This window comes from Dendrobates tinctorius, unplaced genomic scaffold, assembly GCF_039654945.1.
Source record: "Dendrobates tinctorius isolate UK_male_01 unplaced genomic scaffold, ASM3965494v1 ptg000261l, whole genome shotgun sequence".
Classification (NCBI taxonomy): domain Eukaryota; kingdom Metazoa; phylum Chordata; class Amphibia; order Anura; family Dendrobatidae; genus Dendrobates; species Dendrobates tinctorius.
Window position 1 is genome coordinate 347579 of NW_027361928.1, and position 20705 is coordinate 368283.

The window sequence follows — 20705 nt, forward strand, 5'->3', positions numbered from 1 at the left end:
GGAGCAAGGCCTGGTCTCAAGGAGGGCAGCAAAGAAGCCACTTCTCTCCAGAAAAAAACATCATGGACAGACTGATATTCTGCAAGAGGTACAGGGAGTGGACTGCTGAGGACTGGGGTAAAGTCATTTTCTCTGATGAATCCCCTTTTCGATTGTTTGGGACATCTGGAAAACGGCTTATTCGGAGAAGACCAGGTGAGCGCTACCACCAGTCTTGTCTCATGCCAACTGTCAAGCATCCTGAAACCATTCATGTGTGGGGTGGCTTCTCAGCCAAGGGAATGGGCTCTCTCTCAGTCTTGCCTAAAAACACAGCCATGAATAAAGAATGGTACCAGAATGTCCTCCAAGAGCAACTTCTCCCAACCGTCCAAGAGCAGTTTGGCGATCAACAATGCCTTTTTCAACATGATGGAGCACCTTGCCATAAAGCAAAGGTGATAACTAAATGGCTCAGGGAACAAAACATAGAGATTTTGGGACCATGGCCTGGAAACTCCCCAGATCTTAATCCCATTGAGAACTTGTGGTCAATCATCAAGAGACGGGTGGACAAACAAAAACCTTCAAATTCAGACAAAATAAAAGCATTGATTTTGCAAGAATGGACTGCTATCAGTCAGGATTTGATCCAGAAGGTGATTGAGAGCATGCCAGGGAGAATTGCTGAGGTCCTGAAGAAGAAGGGTCAACACTGCAAATATTGACTTGCTGCATTAACTCATTCTAACTGTCAATATAACCTTTTGCTACTCATAATATGATTGCAATTATATTTCTGTATGTGATAAAAACATCTGACAAACACACATAAAAACCAGAGGCCAGCAGATCATGTGACAATATAATATTTGTGTCATTCTCTAAACTTTTGCCCATGACCGTAGTCACTGAGCACAATCCTGCCGACACCGACCTGACACTGCCTGTAGTCACTGAGCACAATCCTGCCGACACCGACCTGACACTGCCTGTAGTCACTGAGCACAATCCTGCCGACCTGACACTGCCTGTAATGTAAAAGAACTTGGCACTCAAATGACAAAGTGGATTCGATCCTTTGTTTTATTTGCATCCAGATTGTATGTTAAACGTTTTAGATCTGACAATGGATCTTCATCAGAACTTCTCTAAGAAAGCATATATCCAAAAATAGAAACAAATCTATATTATTGAGTGTCATATTTTTAGAGAAGATAAACATTAGAATGCATAACAATGATATATACTTCAAGAAACAAGGTTGAACTATTGTCAAGGAATATAAATCTTGTCAACAGTATCTTGAAGGTGAATCCCAGGTGTGTAGTGACCCGTGAGGTAAGGTATATAAATCGATGTTAAGGAGATATCCGCCAAAAATACCTATAAAATCTACATCAGAGGTGAAACTATGATCAAGGATATTATGGAGTTCCGGTAACAAGGTGCCGACCAAAAAGTGAAAGGTGACAGTAATACACGTGATGTGGAAAATATGTCTTTCCTAAAAAAGAGCAAAGAAAGAATCCTATATAGCGGGATCTTTAAATGATTATCATATGCAGAAAATATTGACAAATGCTTAATGGTAGTAGTACAAGTGAGTGACCGCAGGAACCTCTTTAGAGTGAATATTAATAGTCCCTGGACTTAATATATACCTGAATTTAGTATATATAAGGAGAGGTAATGCGCTGGTATAGTGATCTAAGGAACTTATTTTGTGTGGCGCTGCAATGACAAAAATGAAAAGGATTGCCCAATATTGCTTAATATATATCACTCCTGGTGCGATGTGGAAAACTATGTATTATATTACCTGCTTCCTCTAGCCTCAAATATCCTGCGGTGTGACCGCTGAAGTGGAGGACGCCAGGGAAACCGCGGTGTGCCTGCTGAAGTGGAGGACGCCAGGGAAACCGCGGTGTGCCCGCTGAAGTGGAGGACGCCAGGGAAACCGCGGTGTGACCGCTGAAATGAAGGACGCCAGGTCACTAGAATGTATTTCCGGGTTTATATGACCCGGCGGGGACACTCCCCTAGCTGCGTCATCATGTCGGTACCTTCCTGGCATAGCGGTCACGTGTAGCCCGGGGTGGACAAACCTGTCCACGTCATCGCGCCTGCATCTTGCAGATCCAGCGGTCATACTAATCTATGGAGCGCGCCTGCGCTATTGCTTCTCCCAAGTTATAGTCAGGCGAGAGGTGTGACTGAGCGTCACCGCATAATGGTCACATGATACATTCATCTTGCGCCTACGTTACTTATTTCGTTTAAGTTTATGTATATTAGCCTCACTTGAAAGATCTATGTGACTAAATATAAGGATTATTGACAAGACATTCTAATAAGGGAAAGATAACACTGTTATTAAACTAATTGGATGTATGTTACCTACGTTCTTTAAAAAAATGTAGGTAAAATGTCTTTAAGATTCTTTAGACTAAGGGGAGTTAGTGTGGAAACTCGGATGTATAGTAAGAATAAACTATATCAGATTGGTTTTAACCTTGTCATATGGGGAAATGAACGTCCTGTGTAAACGTAAAGATGGCGGTGAAAAAATACTATACCAGGTGAAACAGTTGTTCCCTGTGAGGAAGTGAAGAGCCAATTCTAACGATTCTATATGAAAGAAGAAAAAATAATGGTCAAAATAGGTTCTTTAAAACACAAAGCATTCGAAATGTCCACAATATCAGTCAACGACCGTTCATATCACAGAAAACTCTGTGTCATAGTCTCTGTTTGAGTCCTTTGGGCTCCAAGGTCTGTAGAGTGAAAATCCAATAGGCCTCTCTCTTTTTTTGAGCTTCTTTGTCCTATCATACCCTCTTCTATCGAGGCGCAAGATGAATATATCATGTGACCATTATGCGGTGACGCTCAGTCACACCTCTCGCCTTGTCCTGACTATAACATGGGAGAAGCAATAGCGCAGGCGCGCTCCTCCATAGATTAGTATGAACGCTGGATCTGCAAGACGCAGGCGCGATGACGTGGACAGGTTTGTCCACCCCAGGCTACACGTGACCGCTATGCCAGGAGGGTACAGACATGATGACGCAGCTAGGGGAGTGTCCCCGCTGGGTCATATAAACCCGGAAATACATTCTAGTGACCTGGCGTCCTCCACTTCAGCGGTCACACCGCGGTTTCCCTGGCGTCCTCCACTTCAGCGGGCACACCACGGTTTCCCTGGCGTCCTCCACTTCAGCGGTCACACAGCGGTTTCCCTGGCGACCTCCACTTCAGCGGTCACACCGCAGTTTCCCTGGCGTCATCCACTTCAGCGGTCACACCGCAGGATATTTGAGGCTAGAGGAAGCAGGTAATATAATACATAGTTTTCCACATCGCACCAGGAGTGATATATATTAAGCAATATTGGGCAATCCTTTTCATTTTTGTCATTGCAGCGCCACACAAAATAAGTGCCTTAGATCACTATACCAGCGCATTACCTCTCCTTATATATATTAAATTCAGGTATATATTAAGTCCAGGGACTATTAATATTCACTCTAAAGAGGTTCCTGCGGTCACTCACTTGCACTAATACCATTAAGCATTTGTCAATATTTTCTGCATATGATAATCATTTAAAGATCCCGCTATATAGGATTCTTTCTTTGCTCTTTTTTAGGAAACACATATTTTCCACATCACGTGTATTACTGTCACCTTTCACTTTTTGGTCGGCACCTTGTTACCGGAACTCCATAATATCCTTGATCATGGTTTCACCTCTGATGTAGATTTTATAGGTATTTTTGGCGGATATCTCCTTAACATCGATTTATATACCTTACCTCACGGGTCACTTCACACCTGGGATTCACCTTCAAGATACTGTTGACAAGATTTATATTCCTTGACAATAGCTCAACCTTGTTTCTTGAAGTATATATTATTCTTATGCATTCTAATGTTTGTTATCTTCTCTAAAAATATGACACTCAATAATATAGATTTGTTTCTATTTTTGTATATATGCTTTTGTAGAGAAGTTCTGATGAAGATGCATTGTCAGATCTAAAACGTTTAACATACAATCTGGATGCAAATAAAACAAAGGATCTAATCCACTTTGTCATTTGAGTGCCAAGTTCTTTTACATTATTACGTGGGCTGGAGACCATACTTGTGCACCTACTACCATTTATTTGAAGAGTGCCTTGTTGCTTCTATTACCTGACACTGCCTGTAGTCACTGAGCACAATCCTGCCGACCTGACACTGCCTGTAGTCACTGAGCACAATCCTGCTGACACCGACCTGACACTGCCTGTAGTCACTGAGCACAATCCTGCTGACACCGACCTGACACTGTCTGTAGTCACTGAGCACAATCCTGCCGACCTGACACTGCCTGTAGTCACTGAGCACAATCCTGCCGACCTTACACTGCCTGTAGTCACTGAGCACAATCCTGCTGACACCGACCTGACACTGCCTGTAGTCACTGAGCACAATCCTGCCGACCTGACACTGCCTGTAGTCACTGAGCACAATCCTGCCGACCTGGCACTGCCTGTAGTCACTGAGCACAATCCTGCCGACCTGACACTGCCTGTAGTCACTGAGCACAATCCTGCCGACCTGGCACTGCCTGTAGTCACTGAGCACAATCCTGCCGACCTGACACTGCCTGTAGTCACTGAGCACAATCCTGCTGACCTGACACTGCCTGTAGTCACTGAGCACAATCCTGCTGACACCGACCTGACACTGCCTGTAGTCACTGAGCACAATCCTGCCGACCTGACACTGCCTGTAGTCACTGAACACAATCCTGCTGACACCGACCTGACACTGCCTGTAGTCACTGAGCACAATCCTGCCGACCTGACACTGCCTGTAGTCACTGAGCACAATCCTGCCGACCTGGCACTGCCTGTAGTCACTGAGCACAATCCTGCCGACCTGGCACTGCCTGTAGTCACTGAGCACAATCCTGCCGACCTGGCACTGCCTGTAGTCACTGAGCACAATCCTGCCGACCTGACACTGCCTGTAGTCACTGAGCACAATCCTGCTGACACCGACCTGACACTGCCTGTAGTCACTGAGCACAATCCTGCCGACCTGACACTGCCTGTAGTCACTGAGCACAATCCTGCTGACACCGACTTGACACTGTAGTCACTGAGCACAATCCTGCTGACACCGACCTGACACAGCCTGTAGTCACTGAGCACAATCCTGCTGACATCGACTTGACACTGCCTGTAGTCACTGAGCACAGTCCTGCTGACACCGACCTGACACAGCCTGTAGTCACTGAGCACAATCCTGCTGACACCGACCTGACACTGTCTGTAGTCACCGAGCACAATCCTGCTGACAGTCTGTAGTCACTGAGCACAATCCTGCTGACACCGACCTGACACAGCCTGTAGTCACTGAGCACAATCCTGCTGACACCAACCTGACACTCTGTAGTCACTGAGCACAATCCTGCTGACACCGACTTGACACTGTAGTCACTGAGCACAATCCTGCTGACACCGACCTGACACTGCCTGTAGTCACCGAGCACAATCCTGCTGACACCGACCTGACACTGTCTGTAGTCACTGAGCACAATCCTGCTGACACCGACCTGACACTGTAGTCACCGAGCACGATCCTGCTGACGCCGACCTGACACTGCCTGTAGTCACCGAGCACAATCCTGCTGACACCGACCTGACACTGTAGTCACCGAGCACAATCCTGCTGACGCCAACCTGACACTGCCTGTAGTCACCGAGCACAATCCTGCTGACGCCGACCTGACGCTGCCTGTAGTCACCGAGCACAATCCTGCTGACGCCGACCTGACACTGCCTGTAGTCACTGAGCACAATCCTGCTGACACCGACCTGACACTGTAGTCACCGAGCACAATCCTGCTGACGCCGACCTGACACTGCCTGTAGTCACCGAGCACAATCCTGCTGACGCCGACCTGACGCTGCCTGTAGTCACCGAGCACAATCCTGCTGACGCCGACCTGACGCTGCCTGTAGTCACCGAGCACAATCCTGCTGACGCCGACCTGACGCTGCCTGTAGTCACCGAGCACGATCCTGCTGACGCCGACCTGACACTGCCTGTAGTCACTGAGCACAATCCTGCTGACACCGACCTGACACTGTAGTCACCGAGCACAATCCTGCTGACGCCGACCTGACACTGCCTGTAGTCACCGAGCACAATCCTGCTGACGCCGACCTGACGCTGCCTGTAGTCACCGAGCACAATCCTGCTGACGCCGACCTGACACTGCCTGTAGTCACTGAGCACAATCCTGCTGACACCGACCTGACACTGTAGTCACCGAGCACAATCCTGCTGACGCCGACCTGACACTGCCTGTAGTCACCGAGCACAATCCTGCTGACGCCGACCTGACGCTGCCTGTAGTCACCGAGCACAATCCTGCTGACGCCGACCTGACGCTGCCTGTAGTCACCGAGCACAATCCTGCTGACGCCGACCTGACGCTGCCTGTAGTCACCGAGCACGATCCTGCTGACGCCGACCTGACACTGCCTGTAGTCACTGAGCACAATCCTGCTGACACCGACCTGACACTGTAGTCACCGAGCACAATCCTGCTGACGCCGACCTGACACTGCCTGTAGTCACCGAGCACAATCCTGCTGACGCCGACCTGACGCTGCCTGTAGTCACCGAGCACAATCCTGCTGACGCCGACCTGACACTGCCTGTAGTCACTGAGCACAATCCTGCTGACACCGACCTGACACTGTAGTCACCGAGCACAATCCTGCTGACGCCGACCTGACACTGCCTGTAGTCACCGAGCACAATCCTGCTGACGCCGACCTGACGCTGCCTGTAGTCACCGAGCACAATCCTGCTGACGCCGACCTGACGCTGCCTGTAGTCACCGAGCACAATCCTGCTGACGCCGACCTGACGCTGCCTGTAGTCACCGAGCACAATCCTGCTGACGCCGACCTGACGCTGCCTGTAGTCACCGAGCACAATCCTGCTGACGCCGACCTGACGCTGCCTGTAGTCACCGAGCACGATCCTGCTGACGCCGACCTGACACTGCCTGTAGTCACTGAGCACAATCCTGCTGACACCGACCTGACACTGTAGTCACCGAGCACAATCCTGCTGACGCCGACCTGACACTGCCTGTAGTCACCGAGCACAATCCTGCTGACGCCGACCTGACGCTGCCTGTAGTCACCGAGCACAATCCTGCTGACGCCGACCTGACGCTGCCTGTAGTCACCGAGCACAATCCTGCTGGCGCCGACCTGACGCTGCCTGTAGTCACCGAGCACAATCCTGCTGACGCCGACCTGACACTGCCTGTAGTCACTGAGCACAATCCTGCTGACACCGACCTGACGCTGCCTGTAGTCACCGAGCACAATCCTGCTGACGCCGACCTGACACTGCCTGTAGTCACTGAGCACAATCCTGCTGACACCGACCTGACACTGTAGTCACCGAGCACAATTCTGCTGACGCCGACCTGACGCTGCCTGTAGTCACCGAGCACAATCCTGCTGCCCGGGGCACTTTAAGGTCAAATGACAGTAAGTCCATACACAGCTGCAGCCATGACAACACCAGAACAAGCCCATTGTGTACATGACCGTGGCAGTGATCGGGTCAGGAGACCCATTGGAGAGGCCGGTCACATACTGCCTTCCATACATGATGCGCTAATATCAGGCAGCACAGTAGTGAATATTCACCTCCTTTCCACATCTCCACAGGCTCACTAAAAAGAGAAACGTTTCCTCTGCAGCAAGGAGGGTGAGTCCATGTAATCCCCCCCGCCTCCTGCGGACGCCGTTGTCACGGACCACCATAACCACTTGTTTATCTGTTTGCAGAACGGGAGACGCCGAGCGCAAAAGTGGGCTGCCGCTCATGCCGGACGCAAGGGGCACAGTAAGATCGGGGAGAGGGTCCTGATCCTAGCCGGATCCCGGCAGGAGTGTCGCTCTTAATTTTGACTTTGAGGAAGATTTTTACTTCATTTGTTAATTATTATTTTCTTTTGCATCAGCTGACCGTCCGATTTATGACCCCAGATCTGGCAGATATGTGAACCGTCAAACCAGTAACTCCAAAAATCAGGTAAGCTCTGGACCCACCTTATTCTGGGGTGCGTATTCTTCCAACTCAAGAGCTGCAATCACAATTCAAAACTGAAAAGAGCGAAACGCTGTCCCCCCACCCCCTGAAGGCATTATAAGATCCCAGCTACACTGCTGTCTATCCACAAGCTTACTGACGGTTTCCAATGTCAGTGGAATTGTGAGTTCAGCTCTGGAGTGTAAGAGCTATTGTAGTTACTCTGTAGGTTTGGGCATCAGCTGTGGTGAATGTGCAGATGCCTGGCTGTCCCCCAGATCTGGGACTGTAAGGCTGACGTCCTGACTGTCATTCAGCTTTCCTGGAGGCGGCAAGAATCTGATGGAGATGATGCAGTAAGCAGGTACTACAACACCTGTCCTGCCTGTTCCTCTGATATTCCGCCATGTCTCCTCAGCGTAAAACGGATGATCGTAACCAAACTCCAGGTAGCAGCAGAAAGGAGCCAGCGAGCCGCCCGCCGAGGAGAAGAGGCTTCACTGAGGAGAAGGTGAGCGGGTGATGGAGTGCCTCCGCCGCCTTGTGCTGCACGCTTTCCCTCCCCACTGCTGCCTTGTGCTGCACGCTCACCCTCCCCTCCTCCTTGTGTTGCGCACTCATCCTCCGCCCTGTGCTGCGCGCTCGCCCTCCCCATCCTCCGCTCTGTGCTGCGCTCTCGCGCTTCCCATCCTCCGCCCTGTGCTGCGTGCTCTCCCTTCGCCGCCTTGCACTGCGCGCTCGCCTTTCCCATCCGAGGCTCTGCGCTGCGCGCTCGCCCATCCTAGGACCTGCGCTGCGCGCTCTCCCTTCCCATCCTAGGACCTGCGCTGCTTACTCGCCCTTCGCCGCCCTGCGCGCTCACCCTCCCCTCCACCACCCTGTGCTGCACGCTCGCCCTCCCCTCCACCATCCCTGGTCTTTTTATGCTTGCTCACTGTTTGTTTTTATTTTCAGGATTTGGAAAAGGATCCGTTTAAGAGACCGCTGCCCCCTCCAGTGACAAACATTATTGAGCCGCCTCCAGAGGTAATTTCTGTACATGTGTAATTCCTGGTGGTGTCTCAGCCGACTGATATCTACTCCTTATAAGTGATGAGCGTGCACAGACAAGGCGTTATCGGAGGGTGCTCGAGTGCTAATGGAGTATCTACAGCATGCTCGAATACTATGTACGCGTCCCCGCGGCTGCATGTCTCGTGTGATGGCCGAACAAATAGACAATCCCTGCATGTGTTGCAGCTGTCTAACACACAAGACCATGCAGCCACGGGGACTCGTATATAGTATTCGAGCATGCTGTAGATACTCCATTAGCAATCGAGCACGCTCCGATAGCGCCTTGTCTGTGCACGCTCGCTAGTGTTTTCATCCTTTCTCTGCAGCCAAAAGACAACCCTCTAATAAAGCTTCTGGGGGAATATGGTGATGACAGCGAGGAAGAGGAGGAAGCGTTGCAGCCTCCCCCACCATCTCCAAGAGCCGCTCGAAAACCTACCCCAAAGCCCGCTGCACCCAGCACTGCGGTCACCCGTGACGATGTGACAGATTGGAAGAAGATGGCTTGTCTGTTATGTCGCCGTCAGTTTCCACATAAGGAGGCATTAATGCGGCATCAGAAATTATCGGATCTGCACAAGGTAGGACCCCGCATGGCGCAGCGTAACGCCCTCTCCCCTCTACGTAACGTGTGTAATGCTGTCCCCTCTCCACAGAGAAACCTCGCCATCCAAAAGCTCAGAAAGTGCTACAACCAGCAGGCCTACCTGGAGCAGAAGGTAGGGGGCGCTCACAACGTCTGCAGCTTGTTACATACCAGTCTTCTGCCTATGTGTTATTTCCCACTGTGTCTCATCCGGCATCGGCCCCTGGAGGAGGCTATGGTCACATCCCCCTCCCCCCATATTGGGCCCTGGAGCACCCTCCACAACATCAGCCCCAGGTGGAGGTTAACCCCCCCTCTGACATTGGCCCCTTGAGGATGTTTTGACCCCTGGAGGAGGATATAGTCCCTGCTCTGACATTGGCTCCTGGAGAGGAGGTTATGCCCTCCTTCCCAGACTTTGGCCCCTGGAGGTCATTGACCACCCTCCGACATTCTGGAGGATTTCAGTGTCACTGAACCCAGTCTGTGGCCAAGACTAGCAGAATGAAAGCCTCCATTCTTTACACTGAAGGCTGCTATGAGAAATCTAGAAGACCCTGCGCATTAAATAAATGTTACAAAGTGACGGTGGATCAGCTGGACATACAACTCCCATTAGACCTGTATGGATCCAGTAGCTGCTGTCGCCTGTACCCTGTTGTGTGTGTCTGGGGGCCGCTGTGCAGGGGGCTGTTTTGAGCGGCTGCACATTGAATGTGGATGTTATTGGCAGGAGGATCAGGCCATACAGAGGAGGCTGCTGCAGGCCAAGAAAGAGCTGGAGAGGCTGGAGCGAGCGGAGGAAGGCGCGCAGCAGGTGACTACTCTGCGCACACTCCGGCTGCATGTCTCGCCCCTCCGGCTGCATGTCTCGCCCCCTGTCATTGTGCCACCCTCTGCAGTCAGACGCCTATCTTGTCATTTTACTCTGATAAGAAAGGGTTGTCCTGGACTCCGAGGTTCTGATGCAGGCAGGTGATGTGCGCTCCGGTATATGGCGTCACTCCAGCCAGAACTTCCAGAGACTCTGCTGTCAGGAAGTGGGAGCATTCCCGGTGCGCCTTCCTGTGCAACAGGAATGGATTTCCCAGCCACTTCCTACATGTCAGGCTGATGGTGGTAGCGGTCGGGGGGGGGGGCCTGCTGGCTTTCCATGCTGGAACATGATCCTGAGCCTGGACAGCTACTGTCCTCAGTTATCATCAGCACGTGAAGCATGGCGAGGAGACTCCAGGACTAACTAAATGGAGACAGTTCTTCTGAGTTGGCGTTGTGTAGTGGCGTTTTCTCTTGTGTGCCCCTCCATCTGTCATTGCGCCGCACTCCTCACAGTCTCCTCTGCTTACATTGCAGTGAACATAAAGCTAAGAGAGCGTCCGACGGGAGAAACTTACCGGGAGAACATGGAGGGATGGATCCTGGAGAAGTGCAAGGCCCTGGAGTGAACCCTGCCGTCTCCTGGGTGCACCACCATCTTCGTATGCCGTCTGTGTACACCACTGCGTGGGTGCACTGCTGTCTGCATACACCGTCTCCTTGGTGCACTGCTGTCTCCTTGTTGCTGTTATGTGTTTTTATAATAAAATGTTAAAACCATTGTAGTGACATGTCCCTGGCCTTCAGGCACTAGGTGCGGCTCCTTTCTTTGTAGCACTTCAGGTCTGGTTGCTGGGGGAGCAGCTCCCTTGTAGCACTTCAGGTCTGGTTGCTGGGGGGGCAGCTCCCTTGTAGCACTTCAGGTCTGGTTGCTGGGGGGGCAGCTCCCTTGCAGCACTTCAGGTCTAGTTGCTGGGGGAGCAGCTCCCTTGTATCACTTCAGGTCTGGTTGCTGGGGGGGCAGCTCCCTTGTAGCACTTCAGGTCTGGTTGCTGGGGGAGCAGCTCCCTTGTAGCACTTCTGGTCTGGTTGCTGGGGGGGCAGCTCCCTTGTATCACTTCAGGTCTGGTTGCTGGGGGAGCAGCTCCCTTGTATCACTTCAGGTCTGGTTGCTGGGGGAGCAGCTCCCTTGTATCACTTCAGGTCTGGTTGCTGGGGGAGCAGCTCCCTTGTATCACTTCAGGTCTGGTTGCTGGGGGGGCAGCTCCCTTGTAGCACTTCAGGTCTGGTTGCTGGGGGAGCAGCTCCCTTGTAGCACTTCAGGTCTGGTTGCTGGGCGGGAAGCTCCCTTGTAGCACTTCAGGTCTGGTTGCTGGGGGGCAGCTCCCTTGTAGCACTTCAGGTCTGGTTGCTGGGGGGGCAGCTCCCTTGTAGCACTTCAGGTCTGGTTGCTGGGGGGGCAGCTCCCTTGTAGCACTTCAGGTCTGGTTGCTGGGGGAGCAGCTCCCTTGCAGCACTTCAGGTCTGGTTGCTGGGGGAGCAGCTCCCTTGCAGCACTTCAGGTCTGGTTGCTGGGGGAGCAGCTCCCTTGTATCACTTCAGGTCTGGTTGCTGGGGGGGCAGCTCCCTTGTAGCACTTCTGGTCTGGTTGCTGGGGGGGGCAGCTCCCTTGCAGCACTTCAGGTCTGGTTGCTGGGGGGCAGCTCCCTTGTAGCACTCTGGTTAAAGTACCCTTAACTACCGCTATTAAAAGGCGTATCAGTGGTCATTAAGGGGTTAAAGTGAGCTTATGCAGTGGCATTCCAGGAGGCTCCAATGATGGCTACATTAGGGCTTGTTCACTCCATGACTGAAGACCAGCCTTCCCTGAATTGTTAGATTTATGGAGTGGACACTCATTTTTAGGCGCTAGGATCGCACGTTCACAAAGCCACTGATGGCTGTTAACATTGTTACAAATATCAGGGAAATCCCGGTCAATAAGTTCCATTACCGAAGATGTCACTTCACAAAAATCTTCTGGAAAGGAAATGAGGCCAGTAGTGGGATCAGTAGGGAACGTGTCCTCTCCAAGGCGTAGTAGCTGGTGTGTAAATGTGTCCGCAGTTGTATTTCCATCACATGACCCCGCACATTAGTAGTAAGCGTTTCCTTCTGAGCATGTATCCTCAGATTAAGTAGACATTAGTCGGGCATGCAGCTCGTCCGCTGCTGTTGCTCCCTTAACAACAGGTAATGTCTGGCAGAAGTCACCGGCACAAATTACGACAATTCCCCCCATTAAACGATCCGTGCCCCGCAGATCTTTCAAGGTGCGATCAGGGACCGCTTTCTTGTACGCCATGGTACATTCATCACAAATAATTACTTTCCAAGTCTGTAATCCCTTCCCAGAGCCCGTAGCGATATTACAGACAGCGCTAGATTAAAGGGCGATCCTAGCGCTGAGCGAGCGTGCGCCTCCATCTAAAAGAGCCGCCATCCCAGATGTTGCAACAGCTGAGACAATGCCATTGGGCGAATTCCTGCAAGCAGCAAATTAATTAAAAATGTTTTACCAGAACCTCCTGATGCATCTAGGAAAGTCCCTCCACCCCCCCCCCCCATATTTCCACTGGAAGTCTGAGCCATAGTTGCCACAGAGACCGATCTTTGATCATCAACCAAACGAGGCTTATTTAATGGCCAATTATTTACGATTTTGCTTTCTCAGCTTTTGGATGAACTTGCCCAATAGCTGGTGATTTTTTGGGTGGCATTATAAAAAACAGTCCTTAGTAATACAACCCTTTAGGATTCACCTGACACTGACAAGAGATGTAATAGGATGGATGATAAATACAGAGAGCCCCTCACACAGTATTACTATGACCGGAAGGCGCTCACATCTCCGGAATGAAAACCGCCTCACAGGCAGACTTGTCTAGTTGCCCATAGCAACCAATCAGAGCTCAGCTTCCACTTTACCTCCGCAGCTTCAGTGATGAAAGCTCCCTGTATAATAAGCAATAATGACAATCTTACTATGAGGCATGTTCGCCTGACCAATATTGCTGCTCAGTAATGTTCAAACATATGCGTAGGATGCATCCATCTGAGTGTTTGCATGCTTGTGTGGTCCTGGTGTGCATGTGGTATTTATGGGGTGGTGTTTGTGTTGTGTGTGTGGTGGTCTGGTGCTTGTGGGTTGCTGTCTGTGTGATGTTTGTGTGTTGGGGTGCGGCCCCTTTAGCAGCGAATGTAACGGGGTCTACCCAGGCTGGGGTACCTCTTTCAGTACCACCCCGTGTTTTCGGAGGTCCGCTCTGCGTTGGCTGGAATTCCTTGGTTACATGGGCGCATATAAAAGATCACTGCTTTTCCACGTATTTCCAGTCTGACACTTTACTCACAGGACACAGAATATATCACACAGATACAGAGGGCAGGCCAATAGAAAAGCAGCAGGCCAGATATGCATTACAAAAGCTGCAGGTGGCCGGAGCCTGCCGATGTTTACTGTGGGTATTACAAAGGTGGGGGGAGGGCGGACAAAAGGAGAATATCGTGTCCCCTCTGCCCAGGGGCGCAGCCTGTGGGCTGATGCATTAGGGACATGCATCTCACATGGAACCTATTATACATACATATAACTGCACAACATATTCTGGGTGCTGAGTGGTTCTGTAACACGGCTCCCCCTTTTCAGCGAAGCGATCGGAATACACAGTCTGATCCTCAACGGATCGGTTTGGGGATGACCGAAGTTTATGGGGTTGGTTCAAGTTCCGTTTGTCGACTCAGTCCATCGGCGTTACCGTTTTGTTTGCCGGGTCTGTGGTGGATGGTGAAGTCCAGGGGTACGCTAAACTCCACCGCAGCAATCTGGCGTTGTCTCCGGAGACCCGATTAAGCCAGACCTAGGGGATTATGGTCCGTTAGGAGGGAACACTGTCGTCCATACAAATATGGTTGCAACTTCTTGAGTGCCCATACTACCGCCAGGCACTCCTCGATGGCCGCATAGCTTACTTAACGGGGCAGTAGTTTCCGACTCAGGTAAGCTACCGGGTGTTCTTGGCCGTCCGGCCCGACTTGGCTCCGTACTGCCCCCAATCCAAACATAGAAGCGTCTGTGTGAACAAGGAAACGTTTAGTTGGATCGGGTGCGGCCAATACAGGGGTATTGGTGAGGGCGTCCTTTAGTTGGCGGAAGGCTTCCTCACACTCTGAGGTCCAGGTTACCTGGCGGGGTTGGTTCTTACGGGTCAGATCAGTGAGGGGCTTGGCTACGCTGCTGTAATTGGGAACGAATTTCCTGTAATACCCCGCTGTCCCTAGAAACGCCATGACCTGGGTTTTAGTGCGTGGCATGGGCCATTTGGCTATGGCCTCAATCTTGGCTGGTTATGGTCGCTGTTTCCCACTTCCCACCCAATGCCCTAAATACTGAACCTCTGCTTTGCCCACGTGACACTTGTTTGGGTTCAGGGTGATTCCGGCCTGGTGGATCCTGTCCAATACTGTCTCTAGGTGATTTAGATGCTCTTCCCATGTCGCACTGTAGATGGGATGTCGACAAGGTAGGCACAAGCATAGTCCTGGAGACCATCCAGAAGCCGGTCAGCCAGCCTTTGGAAGGTCGCCGAGGCATTCTTCATCCCGAATGGCATAGCTCGAAACTGGAATAAGCCGAACGGGGTGACAAATGCCGAGTTGGGAATAGCGTCAGGACTAAGGGGAATCTGCCAGTAGCCTTTGCATAGATCGATGGTGGTCAAATACTTTGCCCCCGCCAGCCGGTCTAACAACTCATCCACACGCGGCATGGGGTATGCATCCGTCACTGTTTTCTCATTGTGCTTACGATTGTCTACACAAAACCGTGTAGTCCCATCCTTCTTGGGCACTAACACTACGGGGGATGCCCAGGGACTATCTGACTCTTCCATGACCCCTAAACGCAACATCTCTTGTCGCATCCCCTCTCGTACAGACTCAGGGACGCGGAAGGGGTTTTGTCGCAGTGGGGTCTGATCCTGGGTCTCAACCATGTGTTGTGCCAGGCGAGTGTACCCCGGTCTCTCTGAAAACATCCTCTGTCACAGCCTCAACAACGCCTCCACCTGCTGTCTCTCCCGGGGGCCTAGGTCTTCACCCAAGTGTACCTGGTCCCATGTTTTAGACTGAGTCCTTTCCCCTAAGACATCCGGCAAGGGAAGTCCGGCTAAATCTTCTGCTTCAGGTGCACAGATGGCCACTACCTCTTCAGGGCGCTCCCGGTAGGGCTTCAGCATATTCACGTGGAACATGCGGATAACCCTGGGGTCGTCACAATCGGCGACATTATAGGTTGTGTCGGCTATTTTCCCCACTACCTGGTAGGGCCCCTGCCATGCAGCTTGAAACTTATTCTGCTTAGTGGGCTCTAACACCAGGACCTTCTGTCCTATTTCCAAAGTGCGCTCTCTGGCCCTCCGATCGTACCATATGCGCTGGCGCTGCTGGGTCGCCTGCATGTTCTCACGTACAGCCTGAGTCAGCTCCTGTAGGCGGTCCCGGAATTCTAGCACATAAGGTACAATAGGTACCCCTTCTATGAGGCCCTCCCCTTCCCAGTGTTCCAGCACTAAGTCTAGGGGTCCCCTTACCCGTCTCCCGTATACCAGCTCGAACGGGGAGAACCCCGTGGATTCTTGGGGCACCTCCCGATAGGCAAATAGGAGGTGTGGCAAGAATTTCTCCCAGTCCCTGTAGGTCCTGGTAAAAGTCCCAATGAGCTGTTTAAAAGTCCCGTTAAAGCGTTGACACAACCCATTGGTTTGCGGGTGGTACGGGGCGCTTCTAATGGACTTTACGCCGCACAGCTTCCACAGTTGGTTGGTCACCTCTGCTGTAAACTGGGTACCCTGGTCCGAGATAATCTCCCGGGGAAATCCAACCCGTGAGAACACCTGGAGCAGGGCGGCCGCCACCGTCTCTGCCAGTATGTTAGGTAACGCAACTGCCTCTGGATACCGTGTGGCATAATCTACCACTGTCAATATATACTTTTTCCCGGACGGACTGAGTTTGGCTAACGGCCCTATCAGATCGACCGCTACTCGGCTAAATGGTTCCTCCACAATGGGGAGGGGGTGTAATTTGGCCTTGCAACTATCCCCCCTCTTGCCAATGCGCTGACAACTGTCACAGGTCTGGCAGTACTGACGAACATCATAGGTTACCCCCGGCCAAAAGGAGTTTTGTGTCAGACGATGCCTGGTGCGACTGACGCCAAAGTGCCCAGCCAAGGGTATATCATGAGAGATTCGCAGTAACTCCTGCCTATACTTCTTGGGAACTACCAGCTGTTGTTTTAGAGTGGGGCTCGTCCCTGTGTGGTGCGGCTCTGTGATCCGGTAGAGGAGTCCCTGCTTCCATACAAACTGTTCTCCTTCCAGTACTCCTCTCCCCTCCTGTGCCTTCCCACGATATCCCTCTAATGAAGGATCCTCAAGTAACTCCCTCTTAAATTCATCTGGGGTGGCCCAAAAAATGTGTCTGGCTATGGGAATACGTGCAGGGCTGGGATGTCTTACCTGGGCCTCCTCTGAGTGTGATTCCGCCTCCGCAGCTCGAGCTTGTCTCCGGGTGGTCACAGGATAGGCCTCAGGCAGAGGGGCCACCGAGAATGCAGACAACATGGGCCCCAAGTCATTTCCCAGCAAGACGTTTGCAGGCAAATCCTCCATCAAGCCGACCTCAACAAGGCCATCCCCGACTCCCCAGTTCAGGTGAATCCTGGCAGCGGGTAGTCGATGTATAGCTCCCCCTGCTACACGGACTGCCACTGTCCGGTCCGTCTTCTCTTGGTCCCGGACGAGATGAGGCTTCACAAGGGTCAAAGTTGCCCCGGAATCTCTTAGTCCCTGCATAAGTTTCCCATTAACCCACACAACCTGTCGACGCTGTTGCCGATTATCTGCCCGGGCTGCCTGCACGGGGTCAACTTCATGCAGCACTTCCTCCATCTCTTCCACCCCTTGGTTAGTCGTAGCCCCCAATGCCGGGTCAGCTTCGCCTTGGTAGCAGTGTACAGCAGCCCGGCTGAAGGTAGCTGTTCCCGCCTTTGGCCACTGGGCATGCTGAGTCCGGTTGGGGCATTGTCTTTGCAGGTGGCCCAGCTGACGACAGGTGTGGCATCGCGCCCCAGGGGGACTGTGGTAGGCCGGGTTTCTAGCTGGTCCCCCTACAATCTTCGGTGGTTTGGGGCCCTCCAGGTCCATGGGCGGGCCCCTAGTGACCACCTTTGATCCGGACAACTGCGGTCTCCTGGCATCATGATGTTCATCGGCCAGATGAGCGGCTTCCTCAAGAGTCGTTGGCCGCGTGTCCCGAAGCCATTCCTGTGTCTCGGGGTTTAGTCCATTAAAGAATCGTTCTAACAGGAAGAGCTGGAGGACGTCCTCCTTAGTGATTGCTTGGCTCCCTTGTATCCACTGTAGCAGTGACCGCCGTAATTTACAGGCCCATTCAGCGTGGGTACCGGTTACGTGTTTTATAAGTCCACGGAACTTTTGGCGGTAGGCCTCTGGTGTCAGCGCATACCGGGCCAAGATCACTTCTTTGATCCGCTCAGTCCATACAGTCCTCATCAGGTACCGTGCGATAGGCGTCCGCTACCCGGCCTGTCAGCTTGCTGGCCAGAATCTGAACCCGTTCCTCCGGCTTCACTTGATGAAGAGCACACTGCCGCTCAAAGTCCTGCAGAAAGCCATCAATGTCTTCCTCTGCCTCCCCCAACTGTCGGAAGGCATTATACTGGATCTTTTTGTGGCTTACTGTTGAAGGTACCTGGTCGAAGGCCAGAGCTCCCCCTGCTCGCTGACTCTCCTCTCTCCCATCTCCATCTTGGCCAGCTCCACTTTGGTCCGCTCTGCCATCTCCATCTTGGCTAGCTCTATCCTGGTCCGCTTGGCCATCTTTTCCTTCAGATCAGTACGCACATCAGCCATCACCTCTCGTATGATCTCTACTGCAGGGTTTGGGCCATAGAACGCCAGGCTATTCTTTACCTCCCTCTGGAATTCGGTCTCCTCCACATTCACATTGGGGGGCGCTGCACTGTCGTGTTCCATGATGGCTGCTATCAAATCCGCTTTTGTTTTGTTGCTGGCGATCAACCCTCGGGCTTCCACCAGATCTTTTAATGTAGTCCTCTTTAACTTCTGGTAGTTATTTTCCATTCATTCCTTTCCTCCTGTAGAAGGGGTATCAAATCCCACTGTCTGCCACCAGTGTAACGGGGTTTACCCAGGCTTGGGTACCTCTTTCAGAACCACCCCGTGTTTTCAGAGGTCCACTCTGCGTGGGCTGGAGTCTGAATGAATGACGCTGGCTGTAATTCCTTGGTTACATGGGCGCATATAAAAGATCACTGCTTCTCCATGTATTTCCAGTCTGACAACACTTTACTCACAGGACACAGAATATATCACACAGATACAGAGGGCCGGCCAATAGAAAAGCGTCAGGCCAGACATGCATTACAAAAGCTGCAGGTGGCCGGAGCCTGCCAATGTTTACTGCGGGAATTATAAAGGTGGGGGGAGGGCGGACAAAAGGATAATATCGTGTCCCCTCTACACAGGGGAGCAGCCTGTGGGCTGATGCATTAGGGACATGCATCTCACATAGAACCTATTATACATACATATAACTGCACAACATATTCTGGGTGCTGAGTGGTTCTGTAACACGTAACAAATGGAGCCTCCAGCACAGACCTCCACCCGCAGAGCCGCACTCCACATAGATAATAATGGGGCCTCCAGCACCGCACTCCACATAGAGAATAATGGGGCCTCCAGCACCGACCTCCACCCGCAGAGCCGCACTCCACATAGAGAATAATGGTGCCTCCAGCACCGACATCCACCCGCACTCCACATAGAGAATAATGGAGCCTCCGGCACCGACCTCCACCCGCAGAGTCACACTCCACATAGAGAATAATGGGGCCTCCAGCACCGACCTCCACCCGCAGAGCCGCACTCCACATAGAGAATAATGGGGCCTCCAGCACCGAACTCCACCCACAGAGCCGCACTCCACATAGAGAATAATGGGGCCTCCAGCACCGACCTCCACCCACAGAGCCGCAATCCACATAGAGAATAATGGGGCCTCCAGCACCGACCTCCACCCGCAGAGCCGCACTCCACATAGAGAATAATGGAGCCTCCAGCACCGACCTCCACCCGCACTCCACATAGAGAATAATGGAGCCTCCAGCACCGACCTCCACCCGGAGAGCCGCACTCCACATAGAGAATAATGGAGCCTCCAGCACCGAACTCCACCCGCAGAGCCACACTCCACATAGAGAATAATGGAGCCTCCGGCACCGACCTCCACCCGCAGAGCCGCACTCCACATAGAGAATAATGGAGCCTCCAGCACCGACCTCCACCCGCAGAGCCGCACTCCACATAGAGAATAATGGAGCCTCCAGCACCGACCTCCACCCGCAGAGCCGCACTCCACATAGAGAATAATGGAGCCTCCAGCACCGAACTCCACCCGCAGAGCCACACTCCACATAGAGAATAATGGAGCCTCCGGCACCGACCTCCACCCGCAGAGCCGCACTCCACATAGAGAATAATGGAGCCTCCAGCACCGACCTCCACCCGCAGAGCCGCACTCCACATAGAGAATAATGGAGCCTCCAGCACCGAACTCCACCCGCAGAGCCCCACTCCACATAGAGAATAATGGAGCCTCCGGCACCGACCTCCACCCGCAGAGCCGCACTCCACATAGAGAATAATGGAGCCTCCGGCACCGACCTCCACCCGCAGAGCCGCACTCCACATAGAGAATAATGGAGCCTCCGGCACCGACCTCCACCCGCAGAGCCGCACTCTACATAGAGAATAATGGGGCCTCCAGCACCGACCTCCACCCGCAGAGCCACACTCCACATAGAGAATAATGGAGCCTCCGGCACCGACCTCCACCCGCAGAGCCGCACTCCACATAGAGAATAATGGAGCCTCCAGCACCGACCTCCACCCGCAGAGCCGCACTCCACATAGAGAATAATGGAGCCTCCAGCACCGACCTCCACCCGCAGAGCCACACTCCACATAGAGAATAATGGAGCCTCCAGCACCGACCTCCA

At 52.3% G+C, this 20705-nt stretch overlaps 1 protein-coding gene across 4 annotated transcripts in view; it reads left to right on the forward strand.

The window, feature by feature from the left end:
• LOC141069375 (uncharacterized) overlaps positions 1-11338 on the forward strand; it is a 50259-nt gene extending 38921 nt beyond the window's left edge. For 2 of the 4 annotated variants that reach the window (XM_073558864.1, XM_073558866.1), the window contains 9 exons: positions 7737-7776; positions 7857-7914; positions 8033-8103; positions 8519-8611; positions 9055-9126; positions 9483-9737; positions 9813-9875; positions 10476-10559; positions 11096-11338. In XM_073558864.1, the coding sequence (XP_073414965.1) occupies positions 7737-7776; positions 7857-7914; positions 8033-8103; positions 8519-8611; positions 9055-9126; positions 9483-9737; positions 9813-9875; positions 10476-10559; positions 11096-11098 (739 nt within the window). In that variant the 3' untranslated portion in view covers positions 11099-11338. Of the gene's footprint in view, positions 1-7736; positions 7777-7856; positions 7915-8032; positions 8104-8518; positions 8612-9054; positions 9127-9482; positions 9876-10475; positions 10560-11095 lie in introns of all 4 variants that reach the window. The other 2 variants (XM_073558863.1, XM_073558865.1) reach the window with 2 other exon arrangements.
• Positions 11339-20705: the final 9367 nt, after the last annotated feature.